The 19240-nt window shown below is 39.4% G+C and overlaps 1 protein-coding gene across 7 annotated transcripts in view; it reads left to right on the forward strand.

Moving 5' to 3' along the window:
• Positions 1–18860, forward strand: part of LOC124116787 (E3 ubiquitin-protein ligase RNF38-like) — an 86939-nt gene extending 68079 nt beyond the window's left edge. For 5 of the 7 annotated variants that reach the window (XM_046478318.2, XM_046478345.2, XM_046478335.2 and 2 more), the window contains 8 exons: positions 4944–5131; positions 12938–13106; positions 13463–13792; positions 13908–14051; positions 14261–14367; positions 14757–14838; positions 15122–15349; positions 16227–18860. In XM_046478318.2, coding sequence (XP_046334274.1) covers positions 4944–5131; positions 12938–13106; positions 13463–13792; positions 13908–14051; positions 14261–14367; positions 14757–14838; positions 15122–15349; positions 16227–16292 — 1314 coding nt within the window. In that variant the 3' untranslated portion in view covers positions 16293–18860. Of the gene's footprint in view, positions 1–4943; positions 5132–10922; positions 12508–12937; positions 13107–13462; positions 13793–13907; positions 14052–14260; positions 14368–14756; positions 14839–15121; positions 15350–16226 lie in introns of those variants that run through there. The other 2 variants (XM_046478302.2, XM_046478310.2) reach the window with 2 other exon arrangements.
• The last annotated feature ends 380 nt before the right edge of the window (positions 18861–19240 follow it).

Consider the following 19240-nt stretch of genomic DNA (forward strand, 5'->3'; position numbering starts at 1 on the left):
TGCTTGGATTCACCTCGTCGGTTGAAGTTGTCATAGCGTTAGGTCATCAGAGTAAGGTATGTACATATATATGTATGTGCATGTGTATGTATATGTATAGATAAATGAATTTGTTTTCTCCCCCAAATCATTGTTTGAACATTCCATTTCATCAATTTTTACAAACAATTTTCATGTCTAAATAGGTTTTCAAATGTAATCAAACTTTTCTCCAAAGAGGTTCACAAAATTCTGTATTTGGTGTAATATGACACTTGACGGTAATACACCTGGCATTTCAAAATTAGGAATACTGGCAATGAATACTTAATGGGCTAAGTAGCTGTTGAAATTTAGGGTAGTATCGTTGTATGAAGGTTTCTTTGCACCATGAGAGGGAATTACTTCAAATGCTTTAAATCCTTGACTCTTAAGTTAATCTTTTCCTTTATTTAAGCTTGAAATCGCCCTGTCTCTTGAGCCATGAGGGATTTGTTGAAAAACTGTAAATCCTTCCATTTCCCCCTGACTGTAGAGATGTAACTGATAGTCAGCCGTGGCAAAGCATGAACAAAAAAGGAGGAATTGAATGCAAATGAAAGGGAAGGAAGAAAGGATGAATGAGTTGATAAGAATTAATGATTGAATCGTCAAGAATTTATGATGAGCGATTACTTTTAATGTTTGAGAGACATCACATGCAGGCTGGCTGCTATCGCTGACGTATTAAGCTAATCCATAGACCATGAGGATTTTATGGCAATGGGCATTATTAAGGAATTTTAACCCTGGCTACCCCTAAGTAATTCTCTCCCTTTATACTGCAGCCGACTTTGACAGTTTCACGGATGGCTGGCTCTGGACTAATGAGCTTTCTCTTTCTCTCCCCCTGTCCTACAGCCCCTCCCCTGGGGGCATGTGTCAACGTTTATCTTGGGTCACAGTCCCTAGTAGACCCACTATTGTGTCCTGGTTGAATGGGTCTGCCCATAGGGGTTCAGTGGGGTTGGTACTGTTAGGGCTGAATAAGAGATTGTACTGCAGGCGGTGGAGCAAGGCAGCCTGTACTGTGAGCCGGCAGATTGTGTGTGTGTGTGTGTGTTAGTGTGCGCGGCCTGTATAGAGAGGAGTGGTTCTGCTATCGGTGTGACCGATAAAACTGAATGAACTCATACCTTGATGTTGTGTGTGAGAGTGAGGCCGTTGCCTATGGTGTGCTTTGGAATGAGTAGGGGTGAGGCGGCATGGGGGTGGGGAGAAGAGGGCAGGGAATAGGATGTTGATCTCAGCATAGAGGACAGTCATAGTGGGATTGGAGATGAGGGTGTAGCTGTTGTTCAGTGGTTGTGACAGACTCAAGGTTTGTTCTCAACTGGATAGGGAGAAGGTAGAAAACCAGGGACAAGTAAAAGGTGAATGTGTGTACTGGAGTGACAGAAGAAACAAGAACGAATTCAGTAGAAGTGACATCATGTGTGATTGTGTTATAACAGACACTCAACTCTCAATGGTAAATCTTGATTCATTTTCTCCTTTATTTATATGATATTTATCATACTTTGAATTGGGTGTTTATTTACATGTTTAATTCATCTCCAGTGCTAGGTCGGTTATACCTTTAGGTTGTGAATAAGTCATTGAATTGGTCAGCTTTGATTCAGTTGTAAATCGGTTGGTAAATGAATCTCATGTACAGGCTCTATAAATTGATAGAACTTGAATCTAATGTACTCATTTGACTGGCAGAGTAAGGATGTCTGTGTACTTTTCTTTCCATGGAACTATGTCACAGACCACTTCAAGTTGATGTTTTTTCCTTACCTGACACAGTTTCACATTTCAAAAGCCCGAACTGTTTTACTGGAGAATTTTATCAGCCTATGATCTGATTCAAAAATTCTAAACAAACACTCTGTACGTATATTAGACCAACTACGCAAATTTCAGTGTTGTCACAGACTTAAAAAACAGCTTGAGACCCCAATTAATTTCATCTGAGCCCAGTGCAGTATCGTTTGAGAGCGGGTCCCAATATCCAATATCACGTGCACACCTTAAAAATCACTTAACAAGGGCCATTCAGGGCCTTCTGAAAGGCCGGTACTTTTCAAAAGCTTGGGATACGGGCTCCCTCAAACTTTTTGTGGGCAAAGTAAACAGCTGGTACATGCCTAGAGCACCCACGCTGGTTTCACCATACTCCAGGACGAGGAGCCACCAGCGGCTCAGCTTTACTGTACATTTCTCCTGTTTCCCTGGTCCACTCTGTTTATTTGTCTCTGGGACCAAGCCCAGTGGACATTCACTCCACATTCCTGAAACCAGCTATGTTGGCTGGTTGTGAGTTGGTGTGGAAGTAGACTTACGTAACTGTCAGTCATGGAGCCACTGGACCAAACTGTTTGCTTATTTCTGAGTTTTACTTGAACGCACATACCACGGGGACAATAGTTTGTTCACTCAACTAGAAATTTGTATCAATTGCTATTTGGAAAATTGATTCGGTTTATTGATTATTTGTCTCCAGCTAAGAAGATCAATATTAGCTTGGCAAACAAGGGCCAGGTCCAATCTAGCTGCAGAGCACAGCTGAAATGTCGGTACATCATAACTTTAACAGTCATGAAAGTAGTTATTTTTCCCACAGAACATATCTGAACAGTGTAAATACAAACATAATTTAACTGAATAGTGCTTAATAAAAAGAAAAAAACAAATAATAACAGCCTTTCAGCATTGTGTATCTGATGGGAAAGAGTATGAACTCCAATTTGTCGCTTATTCAGTTAAGTCATTTCATTACAAGCCTTCAGTGAACACACTGAAATTCTTTTGCCTTGCATTTTAATTATGTTTTATTATATGTGGAGTCAGTGGTGTGGAACGTACTTGTTGAGGGAAGGGTTGGTGTCTTGAGGCAGCCACCTTTCCCCTGAGGTTTGGGAGTGTGGGACTTGGGGGCAGGCACCACCAATTACACTCGGAAATTCAACTCCTCATCCACGCTTTTGATGTGACAGCAGTGATAGAAACATCCCCCCACTTGCCCAATAGTCTTCAGCCTCTTTTGTGTCCTCTTCACGAAAGGTTTGCAAGATTTCCGGCTTCCCTCAGAACTTGGAGGTTCCCTGCGGTGTTTCAGTTGAAATTCATCAGTTTGAGATGTATGTTGCAGCCTTGTTCTTTGATAACCGACAAGAAAAATGTGAAATGTGTGATAATCAATTTCAGTGTGGTGTGTTCCAACTACCTTTCTTGAGCTGGGATTGTGTGATACATTACCTCCCCATCTGAATGTAGGCGCAGAGTGTTGGAATACAGTTAGTGCAATTACCACTCTCCTGCACCACCTCCTTTGAAATGAGACTTGTTTGTGTCCCTTACTGCTCAAGCGACAGGGTACACATCCTGTCATTACCCTGTTTGGTTCATCTTTCTCTGTTCATTTCAAGAATATTTAGCACATCGTATTCAATGTGACAAGCCATTTGCTTGCCAATGTGCTGGGGGTTTGTTTGTAACAGGAGAACCGCTGCGTGGGCTGATAGAAAATGAGTTTGTAACTGTCCTTTTGGAATGAGGCATTACAGATTATTGCAGACGATTTAAAAAAAACAACATGGAGCTTCTTGCCTGTCTCCTTTGTAGTCCATCCAAGACTTATCAAATAGATTGTAATTTTTCTAAAGATGACCTACCCCAAAGCTTACACTCAGCTTGCAATGGTGGTGGTAACGATGGAAAGGATCTTTGACCGGTACTGTATTTGTACTTCTTGGCGAAGCCCACCATCCCCTACACTATAAAGAAAATAAACAAAATATTAAATATGGTATCAAAATGTTACACATGGAAACAGCATGCAAATCATTTATCATATAATTTTGTGAATATATCAAATATTTCCAAATAAACTTGAAACTGAATCTAAAGAAAACTGGTCAGTCAAGATAGGAAGTTACTTGTCACTTATTTCTATCCCCAGCTTCCATCATCACAGAAATATCTCTCCTGGAAATATCACATGGCTACCCAACTCAAATAATCTAGATACATTTGCAAGGCCCCAAATTAGCTTGCCGATTTCCCGCCATTGTGATGTCTCTGTGCGGTGGCAGCAGCAGCCAGGTAGCGACATCGCATCCAGGGTTACCACAGCTCCTGGCAGTGTGTGCTATCTTTATTCTCCACACACAGATGTCTTTTCACTGTGCCATGGTATTGAAGTATGAGAGCTGATGTAGAACAATTATCATGGTTTAGATCTAGTCAGTGTCCATAACAGTTCATTTCTTTCCTAGTTATTACTGAGCACAGGTACTAAGCATTGTTATTGTTTGGTGTTGTCCAATGGGAAGTTGTCTTCGGGGGGCTTTCTTATGGTAGAAAAAGCCTGTTCAAATAGAAGGTGGGTCAAAGACCTGAAACATACATGTGCATCAATATCCGTATATGTTCGACTGGGCATGTCCTCGAAGAGTTAATGGCACTCTGGATCTGTTACGGTTGATGCTGACACATTTTGAAAAACATTTACATGATTCATTGTTTGAAAACATCCTCCAACATTGTATCTATTTCAAGTCTGAATAAGAACTGGTAAGCTACAGTGAATAATATGGGAATGACTGTTCCGTAAAAACTATTCTCTCGACATTTGGTAATGTGATTTGTCTTTTTGACATTTGTCAGCTTCTGTTTATGTATGTTTAATGGCAGTCTAATGTGGGAGAAACTCTATTCCTTGCACTTGGTTCTGGTGTTATCCTAGGGGAAAGGCTCTGGCTATGAACTCATCTTAAATTGATAAATACACAAATGTGTTCTTACTTGGACACTTGTATGATCTGCACTGAACAATAGTTAGAATGATACACACACCCAAGAAGTCTCCTATAGAGCAGTGTGTAGAATCTTCATGTGCTTGGATGTTTTAAATTAATGTGATATTATTCTTTCTCCAGAGTGAAAGTCCAAGTAGAAAGCGGCGGAAAACGTCCGGGAACATAGTGGACCTCACTAACTCCCCCAGTCCTCCCCCTAGTAGTCAGAGGGATGCTATATTGGACGCGGCCAGATCAGTACGAAGACGAAGCTCCACACAGAGGAGAGTGCCCGGTGAGCGCTGCACCACGCCCAGAGCAAGGAGAAGGTAAGCACCTGCTTATAAGCACGCTTGATCATGGACATCTTGGGCTATGTGTAGTCCAGTTAAAAGATGAGTTGCTTCGTCCTGCTGGTTGTACTGGTGGAGAATTGCTTACTGCAATTGACAAAGTAACATCAAACACTGCTTACTGTATTTTCAGGAGAATAGTGTGTGTGCACTCCCCTCTGGGGGATGCAGTGTGTTTCAGGGAAAAGATGTATGAGTATTTTATGAGCTACATTGTGTTGCTGGAAGGCATTATTATATATGTGCAGATATCTTGTAAACTACGTTGGAAATAGCTATCACCTGTACACAAATTTTCTCCCAGATCTGTTATTTCGTTACAAAAATTCCCAGTAAAATAACTTATAAGTATTTTCATGCAGTGATCGGCAGAAATTGTATCTGAAACTATTTTACCAGGAATAATATATTCTAATGTCATGGAATTTTTGTTGCAAATTTTACAATGTATACTTAAAATAATAATAACTATAAGTATACCACTTACATATTTTGCCAGATATACTTTACGAATTTTACAGTTTGGCAAGTCACCATTTGAAACTTCACTAGGTTTGATTGTGAAAATAATATGTCGATACATAAAAGTCAAACTACAACAAATATTAAAAACAAATATAAAAGTATGACATTTATGACGTATGTCTCTATTCTCTGTCAACTAATGTTCGTTTCTTGGCATCAGTAGCGTTTATCTGATTGTGGTTGCTTTAAATAAATGTGGTGGTGTGTTCTTCCAATCAGTTTAGTCATGAATTCGCCATAATTAATGTAACAATTTGAATGAAAGGTTGTATAGAATTATTAAAAAAGATTTCAAACATACAATGACCAGATATACAATGGACCATTTTAATAACCAGATAGTGTAATAACAGGATTAACTTGCATATGTCCTACTGATTTGTAGACCTGGTGTATGGCGTGTTGCATGCTCGAGGTAATGTCTTTGCATTGGGAAAAAGACGTCAAAACTCATTACGTTCATGTATGATGTGCACTATACTCAAGAGAATATGCTATTCCTAATTGTTCCACGACAACCCTTCTGAAACATTGCCTGTATTGGGGCCAGGTATTCTTCGAGTCCACTTCTTGTTGACTGGATACTTCTGTACTTCAGCATTGATCATGATGGTCAGTTTGAATGTCAACTGTGTTACAAAACATGTGATACGAGTAAATAGTTGTCTATAATTGTCAACATAGATATCTGCCTGCAAGTGGTTATTCTTGGGTATTGTGTTTAATTTATTTTTTACATTTGTCACATGATACTGTTGGTGTGGGAGTGTTCAGGTAGCATTCCATAGGCACCTCAATGTACTAAACACTTTTGAGTAAGAGACAGATGTCTTTCTAGAGTTTCTTAGTAGAGGAGCAAGCCCATAAAGGTGACTGGAAATGTTGCTTGATACATTGTTCACCTTTCACAACAATGAAACTCTGTTAAGAATTGTTTTCACATTTTGTGGCCCCTTTGTGAATCACTATCAAAGTTCATGACGATTTTTGAGGAATTAATCATGATCAATTGCATTGGCATTATCTTGAAATACTTCATAAATCACTGTCCTTGGCTGCTTAAAATACCTGAAACAGACTATAGAATAAAATGCCCTGTCTGAAATAAGTTGATTACATCTGACATTAAACTTTACCTGATGTCACATGAATGCCAAGTTAACCTTGTGACATCTTTATGCTCCTGCTGTACACAAGTTATCAATTAATTTTCCTATCTATATACCCTTGTGCAATGCAATGGTATAATCCATCTGTTGTTATGGACTAGTCCATGGTGTCACATGGGGGGTATCAGATAACTTTGAAAGTCTGCCTGGGGGCATTGTGGCACAAATGAAGGATCTTGTTGAAGTTTTTTTTCCCTGAGGGAATTCTATTCTGCTTCCATTGTTTGATGAACAAAGAAGAGATAAAAGTATTGGGTTATAGATTTCTATACTTTGAAAAGATTTTGAGTTTAAAAAATAATCCTTTTGTTGAAAGCATTCACTTAATTTTGTTTGGATAAGTTTAGTTTAGCAAATTTGATACAAAATGTCAGGGGAATTTCATTGGAATCATGCCTGTGGACTTAGATGTTTTGATAAAAACAGGACTTGAATCAGAACCAAATGTAATGCCATCTAGAAGATTATGTCATAACATTGTTCCATGCAGTATTTAGTAGTGTGTTTACAGGATACAGAGTTGACTCAACAGAAACTTGTTAAGGGCAAAATACGCCTCTGTTCCTATCTCTAAAACTATATGTTTGCCCAGGGGAAAGATCGGTTCCTCCTAGTTCATATTCATGCTCCAGAGGCAGATAACCCAGGGGCATTCCAGATATGTGTTTCACGTAATTTATGTGTTTGAGGGTCACAAATCCCATTCCCCATCAGTCCAATCTTTTTAGCTACCCAGATTTAAGCTTGAAGCTGTCTACAGAGGCGAACTGTGTTCAGATAAAACCCTATAGGAAAAAAGATGGGAGACCGGATTCCATTAGAAACTTGCTTCAGGGTGATTTGACCCGCATCTGTAAATAAATCGTGCTCCTATGTGATTCACGGGCCTTTCTGATTGGCTGCAAGTTAAAAGGGAAACCACTCATATGCCAATGGGCTTGGCTGGTTTGGGCCATCCATCTCCTTTCCGTGACATGTTGAATTAATTCACGACCAACACCAAATTTTCTGAGTTGAAACTGTCCTTCCAAGCTACCAGGCTGAGGGAGCTAATCCTATTTTCTGTCAGCCATCTTGTCTCAGATAAAATACCCCAGTTGTGACCATTTAATATTGTGAAGTTTGTTTCCATTTCATGGAAGTTCAGAAACAATTTGTTCAAAAATTATTTGAATGAAATATGAACACTTTTCATAAGACTGCTGAAATATGTTACATGGCAACAGTTTCTTTTCATGTAAAGAAATACCCACTTTGGACAGTTCTACATAATAGAACTATTATCGATTAGTGATAAAGAATATTTAATTGCACAAGTCAGCCATTGTTTGGAATATGGTAAAATCAATTGATTTTTTCCCTCCTTGAATATCCCCTGTTACGAATTAACATCCCAGCTGTGGGATACTGTGTTGTGGGGATTACTTCAGAAAATGTCAGAAATTATAAATAACAGCTTTTATTGATTATTTCCCTGAATTTATGTTTGAATGAAACGGTTACAAAATTATTGAAATAGCAGCTACTCTTAAAGATGTAACATATGCTAACCCGGATATATAATTACTCCCTGTGGGTTGTGTAGGAAAAAACTCGATTTTCTTTGTTCTTGTAATTTTGCTACAAGGCAATAAGAGTTTGATCCCCAGCTAAATTTGCCTAATGAGCTGCACTTAGGGGTAATTTCACTGGGGAAGGGTTGTTGGAGTTTAGCTAGGGGTCATCAGCTGACAAGGTAGAATATATGGCCTTTGCTTATCAACAGAAGGAGTATGCTTTCAGACATTTCGGGCGCATGTTTTTAGGCCCTTTCTAAATTAAATCCTTTAGGCTCTTTCTAAATTAAATCCTTTACGCTCTTTCTAAATTAAATCCTTTATGCTCTTTCTATATTAAATCCTATAGGCTCTTTTTAAACCTAATCCTTTAGGCTCTTTCTAAACTAAATCCTTTAGGTCTAACTTTGATATCCAAGTTGGTGGGACAGGATATCATACTCACTCTATAACTGAACTATTTTTCACTTCTTTCTTGGAATGATGACAAACATGTAGTCCTTGTTTAGGTTTTACTGTACTATAGATTATTTCATTAGCCATCTAATTCAGTTATTCTAGCAGGATACTACTTGACTCTTTTGTTCTGTAGTTCAATATTAAATGAAGTGTCTTATTTCATACTAATAAATATTTCTTAAAATATACTTAACAATTAAGAATAAATAACAAACAAAATTTTGTAGACTGGTAATGATAATAGTCCTGCTTCATGTTTGTGGAATATATGTATTTTATGAAACCAAAACTAATCTACATCGTTAAAATGAAAGTCTATAACCAGCTCTATTCCACAGCATAATATGAAATGAGCATCAGGAAAAACTAGAATTCAGAGGAGAGAATTGTATTGTGTAGTATAAGGTTTCATACACTATGCGTTAGTCTTGGTTATAACTGCTAGCCCAGAGAGGTTCCCACTTAACTGGTGTTGCAAGCTGTGAAGCCTTTCCCTGAATGCCTGCCCTGTGGTGGAGAATATGGAAAGGCTAGGAATCCATATAATGGAGGTTTGCTGTATTCTGCAGAGGCAAGGTCATTGGCTGGGAGGGTGTTATACTGAGGCTGATTTGTTGTTATACAGATGGTGATGGTATAGTGAGGTACTTGACTAGTGTTCAGCTGTTGGCCGCTTTCTCTCCACTCGGCCCAGCTTGTGGTTGCAGCTTTGATAATTTGTGCATTTCCTCGGGTGATGTTTTCAAGATGCTGGAAATTTTGAGTTTCAGCCAAAGTCTAGCTCTCAAAAACTTTCTTAGCTTGCTACATGAAGCAGAAGAAAATGTATTAAATATTTATGCCTTTTCCAAGCCGAAATAAGAACAAATAAGCTGATTTGGGCTCAGTTTAAGCGTTGAGAAAAATGCCAGCTATTTTGTCAATTGCAATCAATTTCATGTACTTTTCTTCTGTCACGTGTATGGCAAATTTCATTACTTAGCTCTATGCAAATTAGGCAGTGTCAGTTTGATTGATGGTTTGAGAAACAAAATTATTAGTGTGATGGACATGTGAAACATTTCATGGTCTGATAAATGAATGTAATGAATTATTTCAGTGTGAAGTATTTCAGTTTCCCTAACTGTCTCTGATACTAATGTTTGCCAGCTTAGCCGTCAGAAAGTGAATACTTCCTTCTTTATGGAGAGTCCTTGCTAATCCATCAGCCTGGATTAAAAGGTCACAATGGGTCAGTCCTCAGTTGGCCATTGTGAGCGATATTTAGATGCAGGTAATGACTCTGTTATGTAGGCTTCCAACAGCCTGTTGTAATAGCAAGGTGAAGGACACCTGTACTCATATGCTGTGCTTATGCTAAATTTTCTCTGCTTATGCAAGCAGGCTAAATCGAATGATTACAGTCTCATGTGGCCTGGCTAATATTTATCACATCCCTTTGAAACAACATTGAGCTCTTTTTTCCATTCAATGTTGAAACCACACACATATCTGGCATACAGCCAGATCGCTATGTAGTGCAGATAGTTTCAGCAACATTCAAGCATATGATACTTTATTCTAAACTGATAGAAGCTAGTAGCTGCCCGCATTGTAGGATGTCGCTGCACAGCAGATTTTAAATGGGTCTTTGAAATACATCCCTGTCGATATTTTTGTTCACTTGAATGGTTTCTTGGTATAATGGCTTCATACATGCTTCAGTGAGTGAAGTCAAGCTGTTCAAGGTTGCTAGGCAAAGGGAGAGAACTCTTGAAGGATCAGGGAGTGTCAAGTCCTTTGTGATGTCATTTGAAGGTGGTGATGTCACTTGTAGAGCTGAATCATTGTAGCATGATGTCACAGTTCACGTGTGTCTGCATTTTTTCCTTGATGGCGTGTACTGGCATGCGGTATACTACCACAGGCCAACTTTGTGCATGAATGTTTTGACGTTTCGAAATATACAACCTTTCCATCTAAGTAGCCAACAGTGGAAATTGCATTGACATTTCTGAACATGTAATTTTTGTAATTACAGTCATTGAATAAATACCAGTGTAGGTTAATTAGGGCGGTAGACTTGCCAACCAGTGTTGTACGTGTATACTTGACTTGATACTGTCTATCACAGCATATGTTTACATTCTTTACCAGTCAACTAAAGTGTGAACTTAGTCATGCAGTGTTGCACTTCTAATGAGTCAAAGGGTTATTAGTCAGGAATTATGAAATGTGCTTCTTGGGCAAGGGATGCCATTATGATTCAGCTGGTGTTCTGGGAAAGTTCCCCCTTTCTGAATCATAGCTAGTGAATCAGTGGGGAGTACCATGCCTCTATCAGCAGTTGAATCAGTTGGAGTACAGCTATTACTGCAGTTATTACTGGTCCTCTGCGTAGACCTGTATGGTCAGGGCTGAATGAGCGTGTGGGCCATATTCCTCTTATGGAGTTTAATAGGAGTCGTTCAACCGAATCTCAGATTTGGTCTACAGCTTTCAGTCAAGTTTCTGACATTGCTTGGGATATTTTATCCTCCCAAAGAACAAGGACAAGTGTCAGTTCTGTGCTTTCTGAAGAAAGACTACAGGAAATTGCTGAAAAAATATATTACCTCTCATTAGATTCTTTCTTACCATCTGAATATGGGATTTGTAATTGCGGGTGTCTTTGTGTCCCCTCCAGGGAGGATTTAAGAGGAAGTAATTTGCTGGACTTGCGACACAGCTGTGGTTGTGTGGAGACATGTTATATTGATGGATGGAGCAATGCCCACAATTTGAAACCCGCCCTAAATAAAGGATTGTATCAGGTCCCCGAGCAATATGCCGCACATGCTGAGAGTCGGGTGCGACGACCTATACAATGTGTAGGAGGTGTGACAGCGTTGACGGGTCCCAACATCTCATCAACGGATTCGCATGACTTGCTTACACTTGCACACACTGTGAGCTGGCCGCAAATAGACTATTGTCCTTCCCATTGTGTCATTTTGGGGAATCGGTTTTATCCACTGTTTGAAATAAACGGGAGGCCAGCCTCTAGTCCCATTGTCCCTACCCGGCCAGCAATGGCCAGTCTGGCTGAGTCTGATCGCCCAGTTCGTGACGAAGGTGGGATACTTCCGTATAGACAAAGGGATTTGTTGTTCGATAGGCATCTGAGGGAGTTTGGTCTGATCAGTGTGGATGGATCCGTGAATGAAATGGTGTTTGAGCATCTTTACCAACTGTGTTCACAACAAAACTTGATTCAGTTTTATCAAGAGCTGCACTCTCAGTACATATTTGAGTTCTACCTGTGGTTGTACGTCAGAATATGCGTGGACAGGAAGATGCAGAAAGTTCAGCAGAAGCTGGAGATCATTTCTCGCATCTTAGGCCAGCCGGTTGAGAGTGTGCTGATATCCACTCTCACCAGCTTTGTTCAGAAGCTGGTGTCAAAACAAAAACAGATTGTAGACTCGACATTGATCTTGCTCAGACAAGTTGACATAGGGGAAGTAACTCCCTTGCTGGCCTCTCGCTTAGAAGACCTTGCAAGAACCACAAATATTCAGCTGGATTCAAAGCGACTGCAGCGTAAATTCTGCAGAGATGTGGCCATTACAGCCAGGAGGATCCTGATGGAATATCAGAATGGATTAGTGTCGAAATTTTCCAGGTATTCATTGATGAGCTTGTTGGGTTGTTTACTTAGGAACATGTGTGGCTGGAGTGTGTCACAGCTGGCTGTGTTTGTGATAGGCATGTGTTGCTTCATATGTGGGGCTGCTGATAATAATGGTAGTCACATGCTGGGAATTGTTAGTCATTTATGAACAGAATATTTCAGGATGAATTTCATCTTTCCTGTATTTCAGCAGCCATGTTTGTATCATTTGGGTGAATATTGCTTGGACTCTTGACTTGCTTGACTCTCTTTCACCAACTACCATGCAACACATGGATTTTTTGTACTTACAGTGTAGGAAGAATTTGATGAACAGACAATATGATTTTTCTGATGTTATATGTTCGCATCCAATGGTGTTCACATGAGTGTTTACAGTTTACGCAATGATATGTTGTAACATTCCCACTTTTTATTTCAGCCCTGGAACTAGAAGGAGGACAACTCGTGAACGCAACACATTACGGCAATCGGAATCTCCTGAGCGCCGTGCCTTCCAGCCCCCTGTGTTGACAGGGAGACAACTCCATCCTGCGGCCGTCCTGCCCGGCCAGTCCCCCCAGCATCCCGTCGTCATTGATGTAGATCAGGTACGCTTCATCAACCCTCATGACTTTGTTTCACTCGTGATCTTGTTATAGGTCACAACGTTTCAGTAAAGGTTCAAAGGAAAATTATTGTATGTGACAAAAGCCTAATAGCTTTAATTCTGAAAACACTCATGCATTATTAAGAGATTCAATTTTCTGCTTGTCACTGTAACAGTTTCCGGAAATTGATATGAATGGTATGAAATGAGATGCCTGGGATAAGCTACCCCAACCTTGTGTCAATCTGTGAATTAATGTGAAAATTACCAGGCCCGCATGAATTATTAATGAGAACCTGTTGATCTAATGTTTCTTGATCATTAATTCACAACCACATCTCTTTTTTTCTTCCACAGGTTCAAGTGTCTGCACCTGTTTCCATGACGCCATATGCCATCCCCGTGTGCACCGGTCCGCATCATATGCCTGTGTGTAGTGCCGCACACATGCAGATGTGCAACACGCAGCCAACATGGTCCATTCCTGCATGCACGGTGCAGCTGCCGTCGTGCAGCATGCAGCACATTCCAGCGTGCAGTCTGCAGCAGATGCCGGTGCCACACACGATACCACCGATACTGCACCATACGCACCACCCACCCCCTCACCATCCAATGCCACACCACCATGGCTTGACGCACGCCGGACATGCACAGTTTCCACATGTCCCACAACCTCAGATGCGGGTAGGTACCACAGATATAAAAAAAATATTCATGAGTAAGTCAGAGCACCCATTGCTCCATTGTTTAAGAATATAGGTAAAGGATTTAGAATTAATCTTCATATTTTTTGTTTCAGGATGAAGAGGTGCAGATTATTGCAGAACACCGGCCACACTACCCCCTCCCCCCTAGTATTCACCCTGGGGCAACACTTAACCCCTCCCCTCCAGTCATTTTACAAGAGCCAGTTGTGCACCCAACACCGCATGATATATATATGGTAAGAGAAACGCAAATTGATATTTATGATTATATCAAAGAAATACATGTATATATTTTTCAATTACTTGATTTTGTAAGTTATTTAATTTTTTATTTCAAACTTCAAATATATTTGCTATTGCAATGTCATTTATGTACTAAGTTTTGGTATTGTAAATGTGTCTTTGATCAATGTTGTGTAGATTCTTAATGACATGTTACTTTCAGGGTCCATATCAGCGCTATTACGCAAGAAGAGCTGCAGGACGCAGCCGGTTACGTGGATCACTACCACCACCTCCACCTCCCTACCCAGGATTCCTTCTTCACTTCCTGTAAGTTATATTATCAGGCCCTTTAGATGACCTTTGTAGCCTTTCAGTCTGTGCCTTTTGGCATCATTTCAGGAGATTTTAGTGTTAAATATGGACTTACTAGACAGACAGCACTTACTGGTCACTTTTATTATCGGTTAATTCTTTCCATAACCTGATGATAGGGGCGGTTGGGTAGCCTAGTGGTTAAAGCATTCGCTCGTCACGCCGAAGACCCAGGTTCGATTCCCGACATGGGTACAATGTGTGAAGCCCATTTCTGGTGTCCCCCGCCATGATATTGCTGGAATATTGCTAAAAGCGGTGTAAAACCATACTCACTCACTCCTTCTTATCCTGATGAGAATCATTGCTGAATACTTCTTTAACACATACTATTTCTTCCCCAGAGCTATGTTGGGTAACCCCCCTGTGCCTCCCTACGGCCGAGACCCCCCAGACGAGGCGACGGAGGAAAACTACGAGGTAGGTGTACGTGTATATTTTGTTTCTTCGCTTGCTGATGCTTGCAACACGCTGTTTGCTGTGAGACTGTCCTTCAAGAGCAGATTAACCGTTATCAAGCAGTAAAATATAACATCCAACTTACAGGGGTGAATGAATTCTTGGATGGACAAGTGCTACAATCCCAATTTACATAGATACAATTGAAGGAGTGTGTAAAGCCCAACTCCCGGTGTGTTCAGTTTCACTAGTAGTAAATGAACCCACTTCTGATGTTTTGTTTTACTTATGTGTAAATTGTGTCTTGCAGGCCCTGTTGAGCTTAGCGGAGAGACTGGGAGAGGCCAAGCCTAGAGGTCTTTCTAAGGCAGACATCAAACAACTACCTGCATACTACTTTAACAGTGAGACTCCGCGCTCGGACCTGGACCAGACGTCATGCGTGGTGTGCATGTGTGACTTCGAGAGTCGCCAGCTGCTGAGGGTGCTTCCGTGTGGCCACGAGTTCCACACAAAATGTGTCGATAAATGGCTCAAGGTGAGTCTGCCAAGACCATAACATGATAAGAGCAATTGTCAGACACTGAACATCCTAGACTGTAGTAGGACTGACTAGGGGGATGGAAACAATGCAGTCTTTGAGACACTTTCTCACACATGATCTACATATCATCAAGGGGGCGGTCGGGTAGCCTAGTGGTTAAAGGGTTCTCTTGTCAAGCCGAAGACCCGGGCTCGATTCCCGACATGAGTACAATGTGTGAAGCCCATTTCTGGTGTCCCTCGCCATGATATTGCTGGATTATTGCTAAAAGCGGTGTAAAACCTCACTTACTCGCTATATAATATTTCTTGAAGCCATGGGTCACTGCTTTGCGGCTTGTAAATATGCTACTCAACATGTGCTAAGGACCAAAACAGTGATCTTTAGTCAAAGGTATGGTCCAATGAGCAAGTGTTGAGTACCGGTAGTATATAGATGAGTGGGAATGTGACTGTAGACTTCACTTGAGGGGGAAATCAAATTGTTTTCTGGCTTAACAAAAAAGTTGAATAAATACACATTCACCTGCCTTTCGACACACTCACATATCAAATCCACATATTTCATTCCTCTGGTGAGTGGTGGCACATTTATGCAGGGATTACTTTGAGGAAATTTTAGATACAATGTATAACAAAAACAGTTACTTTCCTTCTTCAGCATTTGACATTATTGACAATAACAAGTCTGTTTTGGTAAATCTAAACTTTATTTCATCACAATAGTTTATGTAAGATATTATTGATGACAATTTTCATATCGATAACAGTTAAAAATTACATTTATCAAACCTTTTTGCCAGCCCTTCTAGTTACAGAGCTATGTAAATCCCTACTTACAGGAATATATCTGAGCAAATTGTTATTTCCAGACCAACCGAACCTGCCCTATATGCCGAGCCGATGCCACCGACATGGCCGGGAACCACTCAGAATAATACTGTCCACCAACTAGCAGGTGGCGCTGTTGTCGCCAACACTTCAATGGAAACAAGAACAAGCGTTGTGGGAAAAGACAAATGTGCAAACTCTAGCTTAAAAAACTATAGAATTTGTACATAGCCACAATTCTCTTTCTCTCCTCTGTTGGTTCTGAATCTATCAAAACTCATTACCTCATCGTATTGTGTGCGAAGCTGTATATAAAGCTTGTGCTTGGCCGTAGATAGCTTGCAGACAGATGTCAAGTCTATACCAAGGAGAAATACAATATTGGTTGATTGGACTGAGGCAAGTCAGGGACAAACTGTGACTTTTCTACTCTGACTGTCAACAACGAGACAGACCTGTTGGAGAGCTGCACCCACACACTGTGTTTGAATACCTTGAACATTGCAAGGATTGAACAGATGTTGGAAGACTTTGTGACTTGTGTGAGGATGGACTACTTTCCTGGTCAAGGAATGGGTGTATTGTGTCTGCCTGCATTGGTGCTGTAAAAATGCTTTGTCGCTCAATTTTTGTTTGTGTAAATCGTCGCACACGATATTTCTTGGCCAGTTTTCAGATAATCGATGTATGCAAGAGTAATAAGAACTGTATAAATCTCATAGTATTTTCCTACCTGTAGTATTTTGAAGATTCATGACATGCTCAAGGAAGGTTATTGAAATAATTCAGATTTATAACATTTTTTGTTATGCATATACGCAGTTGAAATAAACATAATAATTCCCATCTATTAATTATATCATCTCTCAGTGATGACATGCTCCAGGATTCTCAAATATGGTACATAATATTTGTCTGAGCAGATGTAATCTACGCAACTGACATGCCAAAATATGAAACATACCGTGTACACAAGTACTTGTAGGTACAAGTCAAACTTTTAGGTTCATTCAGTAATACTAGAGTTAAGATTCATGGGATTAACAAAAACGGAAACCTCTTGTAGATTTCATTGCTTGTATATTTCAGTGAAATTCATTATTCAAATACGGTTGTGGAAGCCCTGCTCATCATCAAAGTGTCTTCTAAGGCAAATACATTTGCATGTACCTTGACATGAATCTGTCACAGCTTAAAGCATAGTAACTAACATTGTTAAAAAGACGATTATGAATACGACAGTGATTTGCCTTTAAGCATTTAGACCATGGGTTATGACCATATTTGCCTTAATCTTCAGATATTTGGTCAATTTCATTGCTTTACTTTCAAAATAAGTCCAAACATTTCTTGTATAGTTATTCTCCATAAATCTTTCAAAGTCATAGCATATTCAGGAATGTCGAATACTTTTTCCTCTCTCTTTTCCAAGCTTTTGCATAATTTTATAAGCATCTTCATGCTGCGTCTACAGCAGTGCATTTCTTGTGTTACAGCTTTGAAGATATATTTGTTTAATTATCTTCACTGTTTCTGTTTCCTTTAGTTTTCTTTTGCAATTTATACCTCAATACAAAAGTGGACAAAGAAATTCATTTGATTTCAGTTTATTATTCTGGTCTGTTTTGTTCTGAATTTTTATCTTACAGGCAAAAAATGTATATAAAAATGTTATTGATTGAACAAGATTGAGTTGAATTTCATTACTGGTTTCTGAAAGTTAGATATTAATAGTGAACAATACAATGCCTTATTCAACAAATTTATTAAGCAAGAATTTACTAGATTTATTATCATCCAATATTTATTTTTGGGGGTAGTTAATCTTTATGAAAAGTGTGTTTCCTCTTTTTAAGTTGTGGCTATTAACTGTTTTCATAAGAATCTTAATCTGGATTTTGACAAGTAATAGTTTGTCCAGGAATTTTTCTACCATATAATCTCTTTACTCACCTAATGATTTCTTGTATGAACTATTAACTATAATAAAATGTTCTACATTATTTTGAAGTAGGATAATGTGTGTATGTAGTTTTTCTTTAATTTGATTACAGTTATGACTACACAAAGTTCTTACTGTTTAAGCTTTTCTTCCATGTTATGCAAAATGTTAAATTTCACACTCTAGAAGTTTGACAGTATGTATATCTATATATATATACTTTCCCCCTCTATGCGGCATTGCATATATTTTGCAGTCTGTTTCTACTGACTAACTGTTAGTTGTTTTTGTGTTGATCACAAATAATATTCTGTTCTGATCTAGTGCATTATAGAAATCCACTTTGTGAAACAGGAAGTGGTACGGGTTTGCTATGAAGGCTAGCTTCAGTCACAGTACTTGATATTTCCAGTCAATAAGTCACAGTTAATCAAATGTCTCTTCTCACAGGGTACACAGACTGAAACTTTCCCGCCATTTGTGAACTCGGAAGAGCCTGTAGCAATCCCAATATGATCTACCTCTGCTTATTTCTATATTATACAAATGCCTTTTTCTCCAATATAAAATTCCAAATGTTCTGTGCTTTGTGAATGTCTCAGAATTATGAATTGTTTTGTAAGGAAACAAACATTGTTTCAGTATATATCAAATGTTGTAAATGAATGCAGATGATGCAACTCACTTTCAAAGTGTACCTTTCAAAATATATGGCAATAAACCATAAAGACAACACATCTCTTGGTAGTTTATTCCTGTTCTTGTGAGTGTCTGTCTGTATATGTACGTACCAGTCACCACATTTACCTTAAACATGGAGGTGGGGTAGCCTAGTGGTTAAAGTGTTCACTGGTCACCCTGAAGATCCGGGTTTGATTCCCCACAAGATGAAGTCCATTTGTGGTGTGATATTGCTTGAATCAATATTGCTAAAGGCAGTGTAAAACCATACCCACTAGAGTAGAAACTGATTGTGGACACATCTTAAATAATCATGCATGGCTCTTGATAATGTTTACATGGAAAAATGATAACATTAACATCTCCTAACACTTTTTATTGTTCTTATTCTTAACTCCCTGACAATTTATGGCTCATGCCATAGATCTCATC

Source organism: Haliotis rufescens, unplaced genomic scaffold, assembly GCF_023055435.1.
Source record: "Haliotis rufescens isolate VD_foot unplaced genomic scaffold, xgHalRufe1.0.p SCAF_12, whole genome shotgun sequence".
Lineage (NCBI taxonomy): Eukaryota > Metazoa > Mollusca > Gastropoda > Lepetellida > Haliotidae > Haliotis > Haliotis rufescens.